General features: G+C 44.8%; 1 protein-coding gene across 1 annotated transcript; it reads right to left on the bottom strand.

Moving 5' to 3' along the window:
• Window positions 1-147: 147 nt before the first annotated feature.
• Window positions 148-22,488, bottom strand: LOC117431105 (myotilin-like). Its single transcript, XM_058996455.1, has 17 exons — window positions 22,271-22,488; window positions 15,246-15,283; window positions 14,431-14,572; window positions 14,257-14,322; window positions 13,956-14,097; window positions 13,417-13,440; window positions 12,658-12,777; window positions 12,046-12,205; window positions 7,126-7,920; window positions 6,485-6,626; window positions 5,797-5,898; window positions 4,309-4,352; window positions 3,690-3,822; window positions 3,045-3,252; window positions 2,422-2,587; window positions 1,987-2,120; window positions 148-1,097 (listed from the first exon to the last, which is right to left on the bottom strand). Exons 2-17 carry the CDS (start codon window positions 15,251-15,253, stop codon window positions 940-942), a joined length of 2,544 nt encoding a protein of 847 aa, XP_058852438.1. The 5' UTR covers window positions 15,254-15,283; window positions 22,271-22,488; the 3' UTR covers window positions 148-939.
• Window positions 22,489-23,142: the final 654 nt, after the last annotated feature.

Below are 23,142 nucleotides of genomic sequence, written 5' to 3'. Positions count from 1 at the left end.
TGCGTGCACTCTGTACTGCTTTTCAACCAGCCCACCACGGCTGATTTTCACTTCCACACGCCTCCTAATGTGACATATGGGTGTCATTTAAAGACCAGCATTTGCATGTATTCAATATCTGGAAAACAGAACAGACATGCACTGCTGTTTATGTTAAAGATTATTTTTATTGTGCAGCTCTCATTTTTCCTGCTTATACATACACAGTTCAATGCAAGCTTCCTTATACCTGTTATTAACATAGGGCTCCTTCACAAGCTCATGGTGTTGGAAAGCACCACAAAATAACCCTTTAAAATGCATTTACACAGTCTCAACCTAGAAATAAGGTTCTTGTGAATGCCAAAATCGGGGTTAGTGTAGTACCAGCAGTGCTTTAAATAAATAACATATATAAATATTAGAATCTGATTTACTTTAGAAATAACCCCCTGTACTATAAATACATATTTTATCAACAGTCAGTTCTGTGCAATAAAACATAACCCATTCAAAAAACACACACCCACATAGCACTAAGCCCCTTCACCCTGCTCGGCGTATATAGTTCCTAGCCATTCTACAAGGCAAAACAGACAGCTTCCAGTGTTCAGGCAGTTATTTGCTTAGGAGGGCTGTAAAGCTGTTTCCAAGGATGAACTAAATTGTTTTAATGTGTTAGTGACTGCTCACTGTACTGTAAATGCACTGGGACAACACCCATCCCTCATAAATCGATGGGTGTTGGTGCTAAACCCAGAAAGTGCAACAGAGTCAAAAGGGCGTTGGGTTAATTTAGTGAAACTGGAGAAGCAAAATTTGCTACATATCAACTTCCAAGAAAACTAATTTGGAGAATAGTTCTGAATGTAAGAGAGCGATTGTTTTAGTTGCCCGTAACTGGATCTCCCAGACGCAGCAGTCAGCCAGTCTCTTTGTGCCGTTGTGTTTTTATGCAGTCTATAGCTCGTCGCTCTCGTACAGTGGAGCAGTCTGGACAGGGCTTGCTGGGCTCAGTGACCGCCTGTCCGCTCTCTGCCCGTTCAGTACAGAGTACTGGCTGAATGTGGGTCGCACTTTTAAATGTCTGCCGCTGGGGGTGGACTTGTTCATACGAGCTGAAAAAGAGAGGAAGGAAGAGAATTCTATAAAAAAAAAAAAACCACACACACACACCCCATGGATGGTGCCTAGGTACACAAGTAGTGATACACCCATTTCATTTAAGGTACCACAATGACTTTTTTTTTTAAAAATGTTGCTCCGTTAAAGCACTATGCCCAAGGGGAGGGAAGTGGTTTTAATAGATGACTATCTTCAGATTGTGTACCAATAGATTAAGAGATGGCCGCTATCAAACTAATCAAGAATAGAGGTAGCCATTATTCTATGAGGAATCTCCGACCCGACTGGGAATTGAACCCAGATCACCCGAGCTCAGCTAACATGTCAAACTGCCCCGTCCTCAGCCGAAAATATTTTTTGCTGAACACGCATCCGTATTTAACAGCAGTTCATACATCAAATCTGACCTGCAGGTCAAAGCCGCAGGCTAGCTCTACCATGTGATCCGAGTGTCAGACCCTGGTGACCTGCAGGTTCAATAGAACAGCTCTCCATTACTTTAATAGGCTGTTCAGTCTCCAGATGGCTGGCTAGTGAGATGCACACAGAAAGCTCTCCCGCTTGTTCAAAGTAAGTCCCCAGAAGGAGATTGCATTGCATCTGTACACTTAAGGAATTGACCACCTGTTAGCTTGCACTATACGTCATGGACAACAAGGACTAAAGCAAAGGTGAAACATGCCAAGTAAAAACAAAACTAAACAAATTAACGAATAGGCCGGAGTACCTTTCCAAAGGAAGGCCATGTTATTTGTTTCCAGGAATATACTGCATAAATGCATTACTGTATTGTATGCTGCACACACGTCGGGGAGATTGGGTAGGGGACTGTACTGTGCTTGTGACTATGAAGCACAGCCGTGGGTGGTTGTGGTCACTTACTTCCTATGTCCACTCTGGCGTTGCAGGTGGACATCCCTGCGTCGTTTATGGCAGACACAGTGTACCAGCCAGCGTCAGCCTTCTCCACACGTTCGATCAGCAGACAGAGGCGACCCGTGTTATCCTGGTACACGCTGCAGGGGAAACACAACAAGTCAAACACCAGCAGTGTCCTCGGTTTAGTGCCCTTCCCTCCACCCACAGCTCTCCAATCCAGAAACAGAATGCAAGAGAGACCCCTGCCACTGGAAACACAATGGGCTTCTTAAATGGTAAACGTTACAGAATAACAGAGATTCTAATTCTATGCAATTCTTTATTTTTACATTTGGGTTTGCAGAAGTTTAGGATTAGCCTTTAAGGTCACCCAGGCTCGTTGATGTACTGGTGTAATGTAATAAGCCTCAGCACAAGGAGAGCAGCGTCTCTGAATACCTAATTCGCTCAGGGTCCACACGCAGCATCTCGTTGTCCTTCTTCCAGTAGAGCTCCGGTGGTGGAGCGGCAGAGACCTGGCACTCCAGTCGCACGGTGTCGCCCTCCACTGCCTGGCAGTTCTGCATCTTCTGAATGAACACAGGGGCCTGCCTCCTCTCCTGAGCTGAGAACAAAACAGGGAGCACCATAAGCCTGGCACAGTGCGAAATGGATACCAATTTACAACACTGCAGTACTGTTCATGTTAAATGGCTATAGATAGCAACTGGGCACTTCAGGTTACAAGAACAGAGATCTGGCCCAGGAATCCCTCTAAACTGATAACAGATCCATCAGCTATTCATCCATCTGTCCAGCTAACTAAACACCAATAGCACTTAATAGCAGCTCAAGCCTATAGAACTCAGAGCAGATTCAGAAGAGAGGAGGCTGTTACCCACTGCAGTTTAAGCTCATAGAAACTCTGACTATCAGCAGCCCCAAAGCTCTCCTGCAGTCACAGTGAGAAGAGGTAGCCCAATGCACAGTAGATTGAGATATTCCAGTTTGTTGAAGCTATACTGGAATGGCTTAAAAGAGCAGTGCAGTGGGAGCCTCCTCTGCCCTTGCCAGCGTCTCACCGATGACATCCAGCTGCAGAGTGAAGCGGTTCTCCCCGGCTCGGTTCCTGGCCACGCACTCATACACGCCGGCATGGTCCACGGTGACAATCTCTATGATGAAGGAGTGCACCCCCTTCTCACACACCAGCATCTTGTGGAAGTCATCGGGGCGAATGGGCTTCCCGTTCAAATACCAGACCACGTCCGGAGTGGGCAAGCCTCCCACCTGCCAACACACGAAACAACCTGCTCAGCACTTCACACATGGATAGATACGTCTTACTGAAAATCAAAATCACTGGCAGTGCAGCGGGCTCAAGACCTTGAAAAACACTTTGTCCAAATGTTTTTTCAATCTACTCGTTTCTTAGTAGCACTTAAATGAAATTCTCACACAATCCAAAGGGAGGAGTGCAAATGGATGCCAAGCTCTGAAAACACCAGAGGGACTGGATCATTCTACAGTTTAAGGCTTTATTATGGATGTTGAATTTGGTTTAGCATGTGTCACTACACCCTTTAAGCAAGGACATCGCCGCAAGGATCCTTTCAAAAGCACCGTACAGTACGATGCCTCTGTTCATACTGAAGGACTGCTGGTTTCTCTGTAGAGATCAGCATATACGCAGTGAACCTCCCCTCCTGCTGGGGGCGCTGCTGTACCTTGAAGTCAATCCTGCAGAAGCGGCCCTCCTCCACGGTGAGGTCCTGGGGCACCTGGAAGAATCGGGGGGCGTAGCACTTCTCCTGGATAGAGGCGGTCTCGCTCTCCTCTGATCGAGAGCCAGGCCTGCTCCTGCAACACACGCCCAGTCAGCTGACACAGCGTCCACACCGTGACCTACAGCCGCAGCATGCATCCCACAAGGGCCCTTGTGTACATGTACTTCAGACTTAACTTCAATTCTGGTGCAAAACAAAGTCCCCAAAAGCTCTTACACGAACATAAATCAAACTAGGAAGTCACTCATCAGCTCAAACTAGGAGGCAAAAACGTTCGTCTAATTTTAGTTTTATCTTGTGATTTTAGGCATTAAAAAGGGTTGCTTATTAAATCATGCTAGAATAAAAAAATTGAATAAGTGTCATTAGTACTGCCGGTGTGGATTATGAGAATAACTGTGTTGTAATAATCTAAAACATGAATGTGTCCAGACTCCAGGTGTTGAACCAGGGGTACAGCTTGAGTACTCTGTATACAGGGGTGGGGGGGGTGGGTTTGCACGGAATTCAGAGCCAATGAGGAACAATATTTATATGCTAATCAATAATGACATCATACCAGAGCTTTCCTGTGCCAGTCTGCCTTCCGTCTGGCGAGTCTTGCTGAAAAGGGAATTAGAGAAAAAAAAGGCAGAGAATGTTATGAATAGACTTTGATATGAATTTGACTGAACATAATAACACTGAACTTGGTTAGGGTGCGACTTCTGGCATTTATGGGAATTCAATATATTTGTGTATTAAGTGGGAGGTTCTTTGATCACTCAGTTTCAACTACATTGTTTTCAGTTTCAATATTCTGGTTTTCAGGATTATCTGGGTTGTAAAGAAATCAAACAGCAAGCCCTACAGCTGTTGAGGGGCGAGGTTATTATGAGATGCACCAGGAGAGATGACAGCACAAGCCTCAACAACAGGCTTATTGAAACCAGGACTCTATACTGAGCACACCGCACTTAACCCATTTTACTCAATATGAAAGCAGGGGTTAAACTGGCGTGGAACGGTCCGGAACGGCGTTCCGCCTCTTCAGGATTCTGTTCCTGGTGTTCTGATTGAAAGTAGGATTCCTTTCCCCTTACACAGGCCACGACCGTTCCACCTAAAATCCCAATTTAACCACTGGATGAGACCCTGGGTGGCACAATGTAGAGAAGAAAATAGCCAGACAACTCAACACGGAGGTCTCCATTCCTACACTATCACTACTAAAACAACATCACTCATTTGAAGTGCATTAAAACCTGATGAAAAATAAACCATGAAATACTAAAACCATTCCAAAGCAAGCGGAAACCTTATAATTACTGGTTATTTAATTAAACCAAGAAATCTTTATATTGTGATTCGTATGCTCCAAGAGACCAGTGCTCCAACTACTATATAAATGGTGCTGCTAATTCTCTTCACGATAGCCACATTGAGAAGCTTGTACTGATGTTGCTATTTGATTGTGTGTGTGTGTGTGTCCACATTTAGATATTCCCTAGCCGTTTCCTATCACTCGTCCGTGTCTGTGAATAGCATTCCTTTGGTTGCTGGCAGCCCGCTGCTGACATTACTGTCGTAATGGAGATAACATAGCGATCCCCTTGCGTCCCGACTCCGGGAATGCATCCTGCACACTGTGTCCTTGTGTGTGTGGGACAGGAATAGCAGGCGTGAATTCACACAGTGGCCTTTGCAGGGGCTTATACAGAACACCCCTACCCAGGGAGGACACACACTTCTGCAAGAGCACACCAGCAGCACGCCCGACCCCCTTAACAGCTTACATTTACTGAAGAACGTGAACCCCAGTTACTGCTCTGCACAGCACAAATGTCCCTGGAGTACACAGACCTTGATCTTAACAGAACACTCCCCATCCTGGTGAAACATTGCTTCACTCTAATGATCCGTTAGCATGGTTATTAAGAGACGTGTTCGTTTTTGTTTTTTTGCTATCACCATTTATTTTTTACATGACCACATAGCGTGTATAGATTTTTGCAAAATGTTTCTCCATCAGTTGAAGGAAAAACAAAACAAAATAAATTCTCTGTACCTGTTCCAGGTGGGAGTCCTCAGAATTGTCAAGATCGAACACAGAGGCTGCGTTATGAGGACCCAGCAACCTGCGAGCCATTCGCTCCTCGTAGGTCAACTTCTGTACAGGGACAGAAAAGGAAAATCCATCAGCACCCCGATACTGCCACAGAGATCCCAACAATCAAATCTAACCTATCCACCCCTCACCAGTACAGAAACGAAGCACCACCAAATAAGAGTAAAATTAGAATGATCAGTGGCCTCTGACCCAACGCCCACTGGAATTCACTTCCCATGGTTAGAGGCATATCAGATGAAAGCAGGCCTGTTTCAAAGGGGTTCTTAGAAGGGAGAGTTCCTAGAATGGAGAGTCAATCTGGCTACATGGGGAGAGTGGGGGGGACCGAATCAGTGAAGTCAAAAATAGAAACAAACAAATCTCAAGGTTTGATTAAGAAGCCGAAAAGCATGTGCTTGTTACCAGTTTTGTTGTGTAATTCAGGGATGGAAGTAAGACTCCCACTGCACAGCAGTTGGATCCATTCCTGGTTTTACTAAGAGTTTAATAAGCTGAGCTTGTTACCTATATGCTGTGGATAATCAAGCTTGCACTAAAACCTGGAATGGGTGAAACTGCTATGTAACAAGAGTCTCATTTCCATCCCTGAAGACCAAAGCAGAGCCCCAGAGTCACAGCGTGGTACCTGGCTCCCGTTCTGCCGGCGAGCCTCTTTGCAGCGCAGCTTCCTCTCCAGGTCCTGGATGAGCGCGTCCTTCGATCCCTGGATCTGCTCATCTGTGGAGCGGGGGGCAGGCCGGGGGGTCTTCAAGAGGGGCCTGGGGAAACTGATCAGCGGACAACAGCACTTCAGTGTGAAGGCTACCAGTGAACCAGAGCAGCTAAAGCTGTCCTCCTGAAGCTCAGTATTTCAATCTGGATGCATTAAAAGCAATGTATAAAACAGTACACAAGCAGGCATCCAAATTCTGCTGCAATGTTTAAATCTGTGTGACCGAAAGCAGCAACATCTAAATCTGGAGTCTCCATTCCACTTGACCTTCACCACTTTGCAGCAGTAGAATGACCCTTTTGCCCCCTTAAACCTGCCTGCCGAAGGAGGTTTTTTTTTTTTTCTGTGGATAACATGCATGCCATATTGCTGTTTTGTACAACTGTATCAGGAACAAAATCTGCACTTGCTAAGTCCTGTAAAGGAGTCTTTGTTCAAAAGGCTGTAGATTTGATTTTCCCTCCCCTCTAGTGTTTTGTACTTTTGCTTTTCATCTTTTGTGTGCTAGAAACTCCAGCAGGACTGGACAGCATCTCAAAGTGAGCAGCTCTTACCTGTCCGAGGCCGGAGATCCTCTGGGATTTGCAGGCGGCTGGGTGGGCAGCACAGAGCCGAGGAAGGCAGCGGGAGACAGGGCCTGCACGGGGGAGGACTTGGGCAGAGAGGGGGAGACGCTGGGGGGAGACGGAGAGGGTTGAGAACACAGAGGGGAAGGAGGCTGCAGCTTGGAGGCGAGGAGAGGCTGGGGTTGGGGGTGAGAAGCAGTCTTGGGCTGGAAGAAAGAGACAGGTTTGGGCTGGGGAGCAGAGGCAGACTGTGAAGGCAGGATGGAGCAGAGGAAGGCAGCAGGAGACTGGGGGGCGGTGTTCAAGGAGACTTTTGGCATCAGGGTGACACTGGAGCGCATGGTAGCGTGTGAGGGGGCGGCAGGCTGCTCTCTCGGAGAGGAGGGGGTAGACACAGGGGAGCCGAGAGTGGAGGAGGAAGGGGAAGGCTCATGACCATTAGGGAAGGGAGCCTGACCCTGCTGGCCTTGCTTCCCCTGCAGGCTCTCGTAGCTGGGCGCTTGGAAGAGCGGCTGGGACTGGATGAAGTGGCGGGGCCTCTCATAGTTGAACATGCTGGGGGGGTAGACGGTGGGAGAGTAGGAGGGCACGTTGACCGTGCTCATGTCGCCGGCGGGGTCCTGCTGCTTCCTCGGCTGGCTTGAGCTGGCTTGACGCTGTGGGGGTTCCTCCTCGACTGGCGGGGGTGGCAGTGTGCAGACTTCGGGTGAGACCCGGGACTGTGCACAGGAGCTGGCTGCTTCAGAGAGGGAGGCTCTGTGCTCCTGCAGATCCCAGAACTCACTGGAATACAAGGAAGGGCAGCAGTTAGATAGGAGCATGAATACAGCTTCTCTATTGATAAAAAAATGTGAGGATGCAATTTGGAGTATCAAGATTAATCTCCTGTTGGTACATTAAGTTGTCTCTTTAGGTTGCCCAGTGTTTTATTCATTCTACAATATCACCTTGGTACAGCAGCCATTGTAAAGAATTATTTAATCTGTACTCTGCTCACTGAATATACAGGGATAAAGTGGAGACCCCTTCTGTCACACTTTTTACATGCAGGGGGAGTTATGCATTTCACATGAGGTTAAATTAATCAAAATCAGGCATTCAAATAACTAAACGCACGCATGTTTGCGCTGTATAAACAAAAGCCCTGTCAGATGCAAATATTGACTTCCTGCACAGCTGCTCCAAGACATCCATTGAGGCCATTTGAAACAGTTGTACCCTTCTAGCCAGAATCTCACATGCAGCCCCGCTAATGACCTGCAGGAGCTCAGCCTTCTGTTTTCTAGTGTTCCTTTCTGATGGGATAGCACCACTGTCTCTGCTGGAATGGGCTCTGGTTGCACAGCCCGTGTACTCCAGAGCTTTGGAGACAATGGAGCTGGAAAGGTCTGCATTGGAATGGAACAAATGCATGGCGATTATGTTCCATAGCGATTACACTGAAGCTAGGAAAGGGATCTGATCTCACACAACAGGTGCTGGCTGTGGCGTGCTCCAGAGTATTCCTCACTGACGCAGATTGCACTGGCCAGGGCTGGACGATGGACTTTGGCAAAAGGGCAAATCGTGCACGCCCAGCCCCCTCTCCGAGCCCACTTTCAATACAGTGAAACTCTAAATCAAGGATCTTTACAGGACAGGATCACCAGAGCTATCGAGTTTCACTTTCCCTCCTCCCTCTCTGTGGTAAGAGCTGAATTCGGAAATAAATAAAAAATACTTATTTAAACTGTCAGTAATTGATTTTCATGTATTTATTGAGTTTGTTACCTGGTATAGACATGTAAATGATTCACATCATCATATCTCTGACTTCAGCTTTAAGAAAGTGATTTATGCAAGAGTTCAAACCTCAACTTAATTTGATAATTTAAAATTCCATGAGCGGGATCAAAGACTACACCAAAGTTCACAGTCAATCCTTTCAGCTTCACCCAAACTTCCTATAGAGACAGAGTGAACTTCAAACCACTTCTATGTTGTTCTGTAAACATATACACTCATAGTACTGTACTGGGAAACAAAATGAAAAAAACAAACACAGATCTACCCTCCTCAACACAACAGCTTAGAGAATTTTTGGCCAATGGCAAATGTTTGCTACAACGTGTAGATCAGGTATCCAGACAATACGCCCTCTTCTATTCCGACTCAGTTCCAAGAACTAAACAAACCAGAGTGAATAAAGAGTGTTAAAGTCCCCCAATCTTCCATGACATCATGCATTCCGGAACCCTATCCTAACTGCTGGCAGAATGACACACACTATGGGAATACCCTGCCAGTCCCCCAGCACAGAAATCTACAGCTTTTACTTTCACTGCTAGGGCTGGAGTTACACCGAGCCAGTTCAACCACTTCCATGTGGAAATACTGAAAAAATACAAACGAAACAGAAGTATGCATGCCTTTAAAAACATACAGGTATATTATAAAAAGAGTACAATAGGCGTTTTGTTTACCCTTCTATGTAAACAATTGGACTGGGGTTCTGGGTTACATTTTGTTCTTGTTGAATGCATGTAGTATTTAAAAGTTGGAAGTACAGTAGTAACTTTTGAATCTCCTTTCCTATACAGAACTGTTGTAAAATTACAATTCGCAAACCTGTTAGCACGCCCGCCCATATAGAACAGCGTGTAATATTAACTATGGGATTCCGGTGGCGTCGATATGTCCTGTGTAACAGGTACATTCTAATTAGGGGTGAATGGCAAGTACGGTACCATTAACACAACCGCGAAGAATTCCGGTACATTAACACGAATATGCTAAAACAATCCAAACTATTACGCATGTAAGTACAGGTGTCCTTTTCGACTATTCATTTACTGCTAGCCTACTTTTGTTTATTATCGTTACTGGGGTTTTGTTTCTTACACTTTTTAATGAACATCATTTATTTAACAAATAACATGACAAACAATGTTTTTGGTTTTTTTTAGTTAGTTATTTAATGTACGAGATACGACCGACTTGAATACATTTCAGCGCAGATTCACAACGTTCAGCGGAAAGATCAGGAGAGATGAACCGATCATAGTGACTGGCACGTCTTCACTGGATACACTGACAGCCTCCGTAGTTTAGTTTGTTATACACTGCGGGTATTATTCTGCAAACGGCACAATAATTAGACATCATTCCACAAGAAATACCAAATCAAGAACACGCGGCTATGGGATGTGCATGCATTCTCCAAGCTGGAAACACGTCTTTACCGGTCTCTTATTTATTTATTGTAATAATGTCCAATACCGTTTAATGGCTGGTTTCACAGATCCATTGGCACGAATCCTGAACAGCCTAATGTTACCTTAGGGTTTAGGTGTTAGTGTTAATCGGGGTCTGTGAAACAAGCAGTAAATGTACAGGAACAAACAAACAATACAAATAAATCACAATAACAAAAACTGTGCAGGTGCAATTAACCTCAATTAGGATGAATAATTAACATTACTCTATAGCGTTTTCTTCGATTTTTTTTTTAAATACACCTGCACATTTCAGTATGGACTTACCTTAATATAACAATCTGTTGCGGTTAGTCTTCTTTTAACATTGAACACATTCGGGTGTGTACCGCGCAGACAAGTTTCTAAACGGCACGCAACTTTCAAAGTGGTGCAATCAAACCCCATCAGCTGCTCTTATTCACACCGGTGCAGACTGTGACGCGCTCGCGAGGGTCCGCCTGCGCATCCCAGCACCACAGATCATCCGCATTTCAGAGTACAAGTCCCGTTCAAGAACCGCTGTCTGTGTTGCTGTGCGGAGCCCCCACATTCAACTGCGTGTTACCACAGCATACAGCCGCTAGCACTAGCAAGCATACGTTTATTATAATAGACACATTACCGCCTACGAAATTAGGACTGGCTTAAGACGTTAAACAAAATATCTCCTGGCAAAATATTTAACAATTAGCTTCACCACAAACTCGCAATTTTACACATGGTCTTTGTTTTTTTATTTTAATTGTGCTTAATAAATAAATAAAACATAAGTTGTTTAAGCTTGAAGACGTACATTTTAAACAAAAGAAAGAAAGAAAGTTCATACGGGAACTGAGGCTGGGCAATAATAATAATAATAATAATAATAATAATAATAATAATAATAATAATAATAATAATAATAATAATAATAATGGACATGGCGGAGGCTTTTAAACTTTTATTTTGAAAATAACCCCGGATCCTGGTTTGCTTTCGGGATTCCCATTGTGGATGTTTTCCGCTGTACAATCAATGGACACGGCTCGGTGGCTCGAGCTATCTCCGCACACTGGCGCTTTGTTTGCTCCCCCTTCACTGCGCCTGTGCCCGCAGCCCCCACTTTCAGCTCCTGCAAGCACTGGGGAAATGGGCGTGGAGTAAAACCACTCAGGTAGTGAAAAAACCCGCGGGGTGATGAGCTGGTTCAGTGATTACATTGTGGTTCATGGAAAAAACACCACCTTTATGTATTTATTTCAAATCTCAAATTTTAGCTGATTATTTTATTGAGTTTGAGGAACCAGACCCCTGTTCAGTAATGTGTTCCTCCTCTATATCTGCACGAACAACTCCTAATAGTAAACCTACACACCAGAGAGGGAAATAATATTCCTATTGCACAGCAGCTTCACCCACTCCAGAGCTTGATTAGCCACAGTGTGTATAGCTAACAAGCTCAGGGGTGTCTTATTAAATTCCTAGCAAAGCCAGGAATGGATCAAACTGCTATGCAATGGGGGTCTTACTTCCATCCCTACACACTCACAGGTGACACATACTCATGCTGTGATGATGAGTGCGATCATCCGGTCTTGGTCTCAGGACCCAATACCTAAACAAGGACTGGGTGTTGTGTGCAGGACCAGTGCACTGTCTGCTGGAGTCGGTGCAGGATGGCTGGCAGACTCACCCCTGTGTGGAGCTCTGGGGCGGGAGTGGGGGGGCGCTCTCCTCCTCTGGACTGTCAGGCCACTCGGGGGGCGGGGGGATCCCCGAGGGGTCGCACAGGAATGAAGAGAAGTCCTCCTCTGCCTGCGAGAGCTCACCCTCAGCCAGGACCTCGTCCACACCTGCGGAACAAGAGGCTGGACTGAGAGAGGAGCACTGTGCACCTTCTGATTACCTGCAGTGCTTTCTAACGCTGTAGACGGGAGCCATGATAAACACACTGCACTGTTTGGGATACGTGACGTGACGTGATACGTGAAGACCATATACCTACTGCAGGGGTGTGAGGTGTCTCCAACATACAGTAACATTCAGACACCCCGATACACAGCTACAAAACAAACCAGAGCTTTCCAAAAGCCCTCGGTACAAAATGTTCTAACAAACTGCAGCATGTGATGCAAACCTTCAGACACAGTGCCTAGGTGGTGTGCAGGTGTCTATTCCAACCAACCAGAGAGTTGTACTTTATCTAATAAGTCAGGGTGCCATCGGTTTCTCCAGGGCAGGGCGACTAACCCTAACCCTCCAGCCCAGATGAATGGCATCGTTTAAAGACCTGGGCTGGACTCACCGGAGTACACCTCGAGCAGAGCACTGCAGGACACTGTGCCGTACTGGTTACCCGCCACACACTTGAACAAGCCAGAGTCCTCTGGGAAAGCCTCTGTGATCACCAGGGTGCACACCTCCTCTGAGGGGGAGAGAGGGAGAGGCAGGATGAGAGGTAGTGAGAATGTGAGGGAGAGGGGAAAGCAACAAAGAAGAAAGAGAGAGAGAGAGAGAGAGAAGGAGGGAGAGAGAGAGAGAGAGAAGGAGGGAGAAGGAGGGAGAGAGAGATAGAGAGAGAAGGAGGGAGAGAGAGAGAGAGAGAGAGAGAGAGAGAGATGGAGGGAGAGAGAGATAGAGAGAGAAGGAGGGAGAGAGAGAGATAGAGAGAGAAGGAGGGAGAGAGAGAGAGAGAGAGAGAGAGAAGGAGAGAGAGAGAGAGAGAGAGGGGGGAAGGAGGGAGAGAGATAGAGAGAGAGAGAGAGAGATAGAGAGACACAGGGGGAATGGTAGAGAGAAAACGAGATTCCTTGTTGTTTATTTTTGTTGGGCTACTGTAATACATTCCGATGCTAAACCTAGCTTTCTTCAAATTCAGCACTGGAAGAGAAATGAAAAATATATAAGTGTTTTTGGGACCGTTCTGCCTTCTGGTGGACATTCAAGGCATAGCAAGAACATTGCCCTGCTAGTCAAATAAATGGTTCACTTGGCTGTGTCTCTAGTTTCATACATAATCCAGGTGTTATATTTGAATACATTTCAGAACTGCAGTTAAACTTACCAGGCACTGAGACGGAGCTGGCCTCTGAAAGAGAGATAAGGGACCACAGTTAAATACAGACTTTTTCTTTTTATCACAGTTCATACTATAGACTTCTTTGACCCTACCTATACAAATATAATGTCCTGTTATAAGTCTGACAGATTCAGCACTTGAGTTTTTATTAAATTGACTCAAACTGCTGAACATTTTATTAAACCATTTAGACTAGACCACACTGCCTCCCAGTCACTCAGCACTATCTATTAGACCACACTGCTTCCCAGTCCCTCAGCATTATGTACTAGACCACATTGCCTCCCAGTCCCTCAGCTCTATCCACTAGACCACACTGCCTCCCAGCCTCCCAGCTCTCTTTTATCTCTGGTTGGACTGGTTTACAGTTAGACCACACTGCCTCCCAGCCTCTCAGCTCCCTCTTATCTCTGGTTGGACTGGTTTACGGTTAGACCACACTGCCTCCCATCCTCCCAGCTCTCTCTTATCTCTGGTTGGGCTGGTTTACAGTACACTGCAATGCTGTGACAGACTGCACACACTCTTCCTGAGGATGCGGAAGTCAGCCGAGTCCAGGATCTGCTCCTCCTCTCGGAACCAGAGCACCTGGAGAGGGGGGGTCCCCCGGATACGGCACTCCAGCACCACCAGCTGGCCCTTCACAGTACTGATGTCGTGGAGGCACTGAAAGCAACATGAAACTTTACAATGAGACATTTCCATTGCAGTTTTGTACTTTACCCATGCGTTTACCACTATACACATAGTATGGGTTGCCATATTTGTTTTTTATTGTGCTTACTGTGGTTTCACAATCTTTTGCTACACTTTGCTATGCTTTACCTTCACAAATGCTGGGGTCACTCCTCCATTCCCTGCATAGTTGTGGCTGGAGGAGGGACTCTGGGTCTGCAGTGAAAGGGAGAGGGAGATATTCAGTGCCTTGTTACTGGTTAAACAGTTTACATAAAGACTCACCAGTGTGTTTTTGCATTGGGGCTGCAGGGCGCAGCGTACCTGCTGGGAGTTGATGCAGAGCGGCTGGGCCAGGCTGGACTGTCTCTGCTGGAGCACGGAGCTGGAGGAGGAGAAGGAGGACGAAGACTCTCTCATACAGGACGAGATGGTCAGTGACACAGAGGTCGTCTTCTTCTGGACCCTGAGGGAGAAACACAGTGAAGAGATACACAGTCCTGACACACAGACACACAGACCTACAGACAGACACACAGACCTACAGACAGACACACATAGACATACTCACACACAGACACACAGACCTAAAGAGACACAGACACACATGACAGAGCTACAGCACACACATGCAGACTCGCTTAGAGACACACACAAACAGACAAACACAGAGCTGGTGAAATGTTACTGATTACTGCTAAAGCCGGTTTTGAGTGCATTTCCAATTTAAAATGAAGCCTGATTTGTTTATATTTTATTTTCATTCTTTAGGGAGGTGCATTTATTGTGATAAGTGAACAATTACGTTGAATATAATTACGTTTTGTCGCTACATTCATTTACTGCTGGTTTGACTGAGTTCCTTTTTCATGCAATTTTAATGAGTAAATGTGAGCACAAAATCATTACAAAAATAATCAAATCACATTGGAATCCATTAAGCAACTGTAAGAAGATCAAAAACGTCTCGCAATGATTAAAGAGGCAATAAGGAAAGAAAGCAGTTATGAAAAGCCTTGGATGGGAATTCCTTTACAGTGTTTACCAATGTTCCATACAAGTGGGGCTTGAGTACTCGGAACAAACTTAGTCGAGGTTTAGTGCTCCACTGTAGAGAATGGAGAGTCCCTCCCACTTACTGTGCCATGCTCCTGCCTGCTACAGGATCTGTTGAAATCTGGTAAGACAGAGGAGACAGATTAGAAAAGCAACGCGACAGTGAAGCATGCTGAGTGAAGCACAGATCAAAGCTGTCCTCTCTATCTCGCTTGTGTATTAGATTAGATCAGAACCACGGGACAATGTAGATCTGTCATCATGCTCAGAACCAGCCGACAGATCGTATGAAACTACACCACCGGCAACATTATTACCGACCACCCATTTGAAATTCAACCTCTTGAACCAGTGCAAAGCTAGTTACAAAACTAGCTTCAGCCTATTGAAAGAAAGTGAACACAGTGGCAAATCAATTACAGCACATCACCACAGTGCGGCAGTGCAGCACACAGTCACTGTGAACAGTACCAGCCTGCATGCTGTGGAGGGCTGCTTCCATAAGGCAAGCCCAGTGCACACGATGCATGAGTTGAGCGCACTAGCTTTGCCAGCAGATGGAATATCAATATTACTATGGCTCTTCCTCTGTCTGATATTCTTGATTATACAGGGATGGAAATAAGACTCCTGTTGCATAGCAGTTTCACCCATTCCAGGTTTTACTGCGATTTTGATTAGCCACAGTGGCTAGGTAACAAGCTCAGGCGTGACTTATTAAACTCAAGGTAAAACCAGAAATGGATCAAACTGCTATGCAATGGGAGTCTTATTTCCATCCCTGTTGTACATGTAAGGATTCATGATTCCATGATTAGCAGAGTCAGTTTCACTTGAATGAGCCCTAGAAACGTGCTGAGACCAGCCTCTCTTACACATGACTATGCAAACAGAGGTACCAGTCTAGCAACACAAAACCAGCGCCCACAAATAACCTGGCTTATACACTGAGACAGAAGTACCAGTCTTCCTGGCCACAGGCACATGCTTATATTTCTCATGAAGAAAAAGAGCATGACCATGTTTCTCTCCTGATATTCAACCAAACACCTTCCAGCACAATGGAAAATAATACTGCATTACAATACAGACTGCTCACATGCCACAGCAGCAATGGGGCTGGGAGCACTGGAGACCAACAGATGGGCATGCCTTTAGTTCCTCTTTTGCTGCATCAATATTGCAGTATTACAGATTATTTCATTTGGCCTCTCACTGCTTTGCTCTGGCGAGTTTGTCAGGGAGTGTGCTGCCTGAAGCGTCCTTTCTACCTCCCAATTGTACCCAAGGCTTTTGTCCCAAACAGTAAAAACACCCCCCCCCCCCCCCCAAAAAAAAAACCAGAAACATTTCTACATGTACATTCAACAATTAAAATTTAGTTTTAATAAAAAAAGTAGTAAAACTCTTAGTTTTTGAATTTGAGTCTCTTAAGTGTATTTGTTTTTAAAAGTAAGTAAAGGGTCAGGTTTGGTCCTATGTTTAATATTTGAAAGGTGGTGATATTTAGAAGGACTGCACAGGGCAGGTTGAAATGGCTGTAGGCTATGTGTTGGAAAGGCTTGCTGTGGAATAGTGGCAACATTCGGGAGAGGCCTCCCCTGTGCTTTGGGTAAATAGCAGCACCCGTCCCGGGCTGTAACACTACCCCCACCCCCTCCCCCTCCCCACAGGACAGAATTAGACTGCGCTTTCCAAACACTGCAGCGGCACGGCAACCTGACCCCTCGGAATGCTGAGCTCAAAAACAACAAGAAGAACAAGCTGAGCAGGGGACGTGACTTAAAGAGCCTCCTCACGGTACATCCCCTGGGGGAGTCCTGCCATCGCTGGGATTGACATGACTTAAAGAGCCTCCCCACGGTCCATCCCCTGGGGGAGTCCTGCTATCGCTAGGATTGACATGACTTAAAGAGCCTCCTCACGGTCCATCCCCTGGGGGAGTCCTGCCATCGCTGGGATTGACATGACTTAAAGAGCCTCCTCACGGTACATCCCCTGGGGGAGTCCTGCCATCGCTGGGATTGACATGACTTAAAGAGCCTCCTCACGGTCCATCCCCTGGGGGAGTCCTGCTATCGCTGGGATTGACATGACTTAAAGAGCCTCCCCACGGTCCATCCCCTGGGGGAGTCCTGCCATCGCTGGGATTGACATGACTTAAAGATCCTCCCCACGGTCCATCCCTTGGGGGAGTCCTGCCATCGCTGGGATTGACATGACTTAAAGAGCCTCCTCACGGTCCTTCCCCTGGGGGAGTCCTGCTATCACTGGGATTGACATGACTTAAAGAGCCTCCCCACGGTCCATCCCCTGGGGGAGTCCTGCCATCGCTGGGATTGACATGACTTAAAGAGCCTCCCCACGCTCCATCCATAATTTACAGCACAGAACCGCTTGCAAGGCTTTTTACTTTCACTAGCTTCCTCGTTAATGGATGGAGCTCATACAGTGTATCCCAGCTCCAACTGCTGCAGCACACCCGCTTTATATAATATATTGGTACACAATATACTATAGTTTTGTGTGTTAGTTTTGCTAATAATTCAAAAGCCAAGAAAAATCACATATATATCACATGCTGTATCTATAACTATAAGTAATATTGTATAAGTCACAGGAGAAGATGAAGAATGTATGCAACAGGTAGCTCTAATAGTTTCATATAAAAGGCTCATCTAATTACTACTGCAGAATGTGAGCTATTCAGAACAATGGGGATTGCTTGTGTGTCCGTGTGTACACTGCTGGTTGTGTTTGTGCTATTGGGGTGCCATTGAGTTTTGAAAGGATTGCAATGCACTGCCTGCGACCACGGATTGCTGTTCTGTGTCACCACTGTTGTTCATTATTTTGGTAACGGTTAGTCAATATATACCAGCAACCATGTGTATTTATAAACCAGTAGAAAAAGGCCAGCTAAAACTGTTCAGCAAACATCAGACCCCAACTTCACGACCCCCGAGTCGATCATGCCACTGGAAAAGGTTTGAAGGCACTTTTGAAGATGTCACTGTAGTATAGTTTAGCAGTTGAGATCAGGGTTTATTTTAATGCACCTTTTTTTTATTTTACAAACAGTTTGATCTATACTATTGAGCAACATCCGTTAACGGGCTGGTTAGCGTGTTGTTAACAGATAACAGGCGAAGAAAGTAGACCTTAAATGATGCGTAACTTGTTATTGATATGTCTGGTTACACAGACAACTGTCCAGTCTCTGGTGTATTAAAGGAATGCAATAATTCAGAGCCCCTTTTACTGGTCCACATGCATCCTTAATCAAGTTTCCTAAGTTATGGCGTCCTCATGAGGGATTAAACACAGGCATGTTTTAGAAATCGGAGACGAGCCTGCCTCTGCTGCGGTGCTGAAAGAGTTAACAGCTCCAGAAGCCCAGTGGGGTACAGAAGAGCATCCAAACCCAGAGAAATGTGAGCCGAGCTCCTTCTAATTATACCCCCTCGTTTCTGCATGGGATATAGAAACACATGGCAAGAGATTCATCTTCCCCAGCCAGCTCCCTTGCTGTTTGTAACAGACTGTGTTTTCATCCTCCTGTGTTCGTTTATCCTGCGAGGAAATAAAAGCCACTGTCGCTGGGGGGGGGGGGGGGGCACCGGGAGGGGGGGCACTGGGAGGGGGGTGGGGGGCAGGGGGGCTTACAAGAAACAGCAGCAACAAGTTTCACACTTCACATCCCTCAGGCATTAAAACACACAGCCGCAAGCCTGGAACAACAGTATAGAAAGCAATATTCATTCGTTTTAGATGTCGGCATTAAACATTTGCAAACTCTGAGAAGGCTGTGTTCCTAATGTAATGGCAATCAATTGTAGGTCAGGCAGACTGTAATCAAACACAAGGACTCAGTCCTTTAATCTTGGAACTGTTTCTCTTATTTTGTTCAGCTTGCATTGCAATGCTATTTATATTGATGATTTGGGAGCTTTTGACAAAGGGCTGTAGTTAAAACACTGAATCATATGGTCAATAATCTGTGGGCCGTCAAGGATAAAAATGCCTGATTGGATGATTCATCCTATTCTTTCTGCTATTCTGATATGAAAGAAAATAAGCAGCACAGCTAACACTGTGGAAATACTGTATGGGACTCTGCAAACAAAAGGGGAACAACACGATGTGTCCAAGGTGAAGATTAAATATAGAATTCCATTTGAACTTCCAGTCCGCACACATGGAGGTGCTGGCAGGATGCTTTTCTGCTTGCTATTGATCGACTGCCGGGTCGATTGACACACTCACTGACATTTCTTACTTGCTTGATTGATTAAGATAAATGGTTTAGCGGGGACGCCCCCCCCCTTCGCCCCCCCATTTTCACATGCGTTGAAGTGAATGAATCGGTCTTTATCAACTACCCCTTGTCTTTGTTTTATTATTATTATTATTATTATTATTATTATTATTATTATTATTATTATTATTATTATTATTATTATAATTATTATTATTATTATTATTATTATTATTATTATTATTATTATTATTATTATTCACAGGTAATAGCTTACTTGAGATACAGTCATATTGTTTTATAGAGTATCCTGATTGAAGCCCTTCTTTCAATAGTGTTGCTCATCCTTGTTCATTTCCCCTGGAGAGTGAAATGGACCTACACCTTCAATACCTTCTTCTCTGTCACTAACCAGCCAGCTGCTGCTTCCACTACTGACTGACATGCATTCTATTGCATGCTAGAGCACAGCGCAGCCCAGATACCCTGCTAGTCATGTGTTCATGTCATTAAGGGGTGTTGGGGTATATTTGGCTGCACTACAGTTGCTATATTATATTACTTTTTCATTTGAGTGTCAGCTAATAGTTGTTGCACAGCCACATTGCCAAACGAAAAAGCAAGGCCCTATATAACCTAGGAACACTGTCCTCCCCCACTCGACAAGAGCAATGGCTCTGTAGTAGAAATGCATTTCACAAGCTGCTGATTATAGATCATCTAATCATGATAAAAAGCGTGCCCCAGTTATTTCTTGCACAGCATGCACAAAATACGAGACCTAAACTCTGTTCCTTTCATTAATGTGTCCTGTATTTCACCATGGTAAATGCATGGTACAGTATATCATCGACCAGTGGGCACAGAGAAAGCCTAGAAAATCATGGTGGAAAACCAGAAAGCACTGTAGTGAAGTTTGACAAAAACATGAGCCTTATAGACTGCAATTACATCCACCAAGATACATTAAGATTAATTCACTGTGATCAATGCTTTTGAAGAATTGATTAAATAGATTAATAGAACAAAGCTCAGCTGTGGAAATGTGTGCATGGATAAGTACTGTGCTGTCTGGGATGCACAGCAGGAAGACGACACTGACTATCCTACCACTTTATACAACCGCCACAGCACTGCTGTTCTACTGGCATAACTGTGTGCTCATTGTGCAATTAGACTGCTCTATTATTCACCTGTGTGTTCATTGTGCAATTCGACTGCTCTATTATTCACCTGTGTGTTCATTGTGCATTAGACTGCTCTATTATTCACCTGTGTGTTCATTGTGCAATTCGACTGCTCTATTATTCACCTGTGTGTTCATTGTGCAATTAGACTGCTCTGTTATTCACCTGTGTGTTCACTGTGCAATTAGACTGCTCTATTATTCACCTGTGTGCTCACTGTGCAATTAGACTGCTCTATTATTCACCTGTGTGCTCATTGTGCAATTAGACTGCTCTATTATTCACCTGTGTGTTCACTGTGCAATTATTATCCAGACACCACTTCACATCAATCCATCTGATGCCAACAAGCAAAACAGGAAGCCAAGGTACCATGTAAAAGTGTAAAAGTTAAAAAAGGCAAAAGTTAAGTAAAACAAAAGAGCATTCTGCTGCTATTACTATCATTAGCAATAATAATAACTCCATTGTGCCATTTTGAATCAATATGATAGTTCTTACTTGGAAGCAGAATGAAATACAAACAAACAAAAATGCATCTGTAACTTCATATGCAACTACAAGAAAATAAAACCTGTGTCTATAAATATTTTTATTTTTTAGTTTCCTAGTTTTATCTCCCTGTGTCCTAACGGCAATAAAGCATGGAAGGGGCACCTGTATGGGGGATTAGAGACACGCCCCTTGCTCATTATGCTCCCAGGGGCGTGGCTCTCCCTGTGACTCCGCCCTGTGGAATGCTGGTCGTTGCCTCTCTAAACTCTGACCTCCAGAATGTAGGCGTCCCTTTGTTGTTGCAGTCTGTTTGTTATATATTTACTCCACTTAGATCAATTGAAGGACCACATGTTTGATTTTGTTGTTATTCTATATGAACATTTATTAGACTACGTATAGAAAATATTTCATTTTTTTGTTTAAATGCTTAATTAAAAGCCCCCCCCCCCCCAATACACACACAATGTGGATGCATAAATAAGCACATTTCTTGTTTTATGTTATATAACAAAGGAATTCTAGGGAATAGTTTTATGAAGAGGCAACTTTTTATTACAGCATTTCATTTATTATAGCATAGTTATTATTATTATTATTATTATTATTATTATTATTATTATTATTATTATTATTATTATTATTATTTATTTCTTAGCAGACGCCCTTATCCAGGGCGACTTATAATTGTTACACAAGATATCACATTATTTTATATATAGGGCAGCAGTGTGGAGTAGTGGTTAGGGCTCTGGACTCTTGACCGGAGGGTTGTGGGTTCAATCCCTGGTAGGGGACACTGCTGCTGTATCCTTGAGCAAGGTACTTTACCTAGATTGCTCCAGTAAAAACCCAACTGTATAAATGGGTAATTGTATGAAAAAATAATGTGATATCTTGTAACAACTGTAAGTCGCCCTGGATATATAGTACATCTTTAAATTAGTGCCAGTAATATGTTGTGTATTCAGTCAAATGTTACTTTCTAGTTTCTACAATAACAATCAAAACAAAGTTTATAGTTTACACACCTTCCAGTCAGATCAATGGGATCTCCTGGGAAAATGCCACAACATACAGTATCTCAATGTTTTGGTTTTACTAATGCAGGTATCACAGAGCACAGAATACATTCATTCTCATATAAATACACATTCAGATTCCTTACCAGCGTGTATCTCTGCAGTTGTTAAGCAAACACCATTCCATTAATTCAGAGAGTACTGGGCGTCCCTTGATTTCTCCCAGTCAGTGAATCCCGTTGCTGCTCTAGAAGGACTGACCCCCTCGCACACAGGCTCCACACACCACAGTGACAGCTGGACTTCATCTCATGAGGGGGGAACTACTTGGCCCGGTCCGAAGGCTCCAGATGTCACATTAGTGTCTGAATCGAAGTAAATGGAGGAAGTGAGCTCAGGATGGGCTCGGGTTTCAAACTCTCTCCACACACCAGCTGACTCCACACTTAGAGGGAAAGAGAAACACTTCAGCATCAAATATAGAAACCACCCCCCTCCCCTCCCCTCCCCTCCCCTCCCCTGCTCCACAGGAAAAGCAGGCGAACTTGTGGGAATGTTTTCATTTTGTCTGGGTTCAACTCGGAGGCCCACAGGTTGTTCAGGCGCTGAGATATCCCGCTTTATCAAATCCAAACCCTGCGGATTATTCTGGTATCTGTTCGGACAATAACTCGCGGCAGCTGTTCATGCGATTGTTCGTGGGAGATACACAAGCTGTATCCAGTGTTTGCTGAATAAATTAAAAAGCCAAGAGAAGCACCAGTTTGAGAATTGCGACAGTAAGAGAATGCTGGCAGTGCTGATGAAAACAGATTCTGCAATCGCTATGTTTTAGGTCTCTACTTGAAATTTGGTTTGGGTGACAGCTCTTGGGAGAGTGCAGTTGCAACACAAAGAGGCCCTGTCCTAATTGACCAGAAACTAACTCACCATGTGCCGACCTTTCACTGCACGTTCATCTGCAGCTAACCCCTTGGTCTCTATTGCCTTCTCCATAGGCCAGGGAATAGCTCCTCTG

This window comes from Acipenser ruthenus, chromosome 22 (assembly GCF_902713425.1).
Source record: "Acipenser ruthenus chromosome 22, fAciRut3.2 maternal haplotype, whole genome shotgun sequence".
NCBI lineage: Eukaryota > Metazoa > Chordata > Actinopteri > Acipenseriformes > Acipenseridae > Acipenser > Acipenser ruthenus.
Note: the sequence above shows the minus strand (reverse complement) of the source record. Positions and strands in the feature narration are given on the sequence as shown.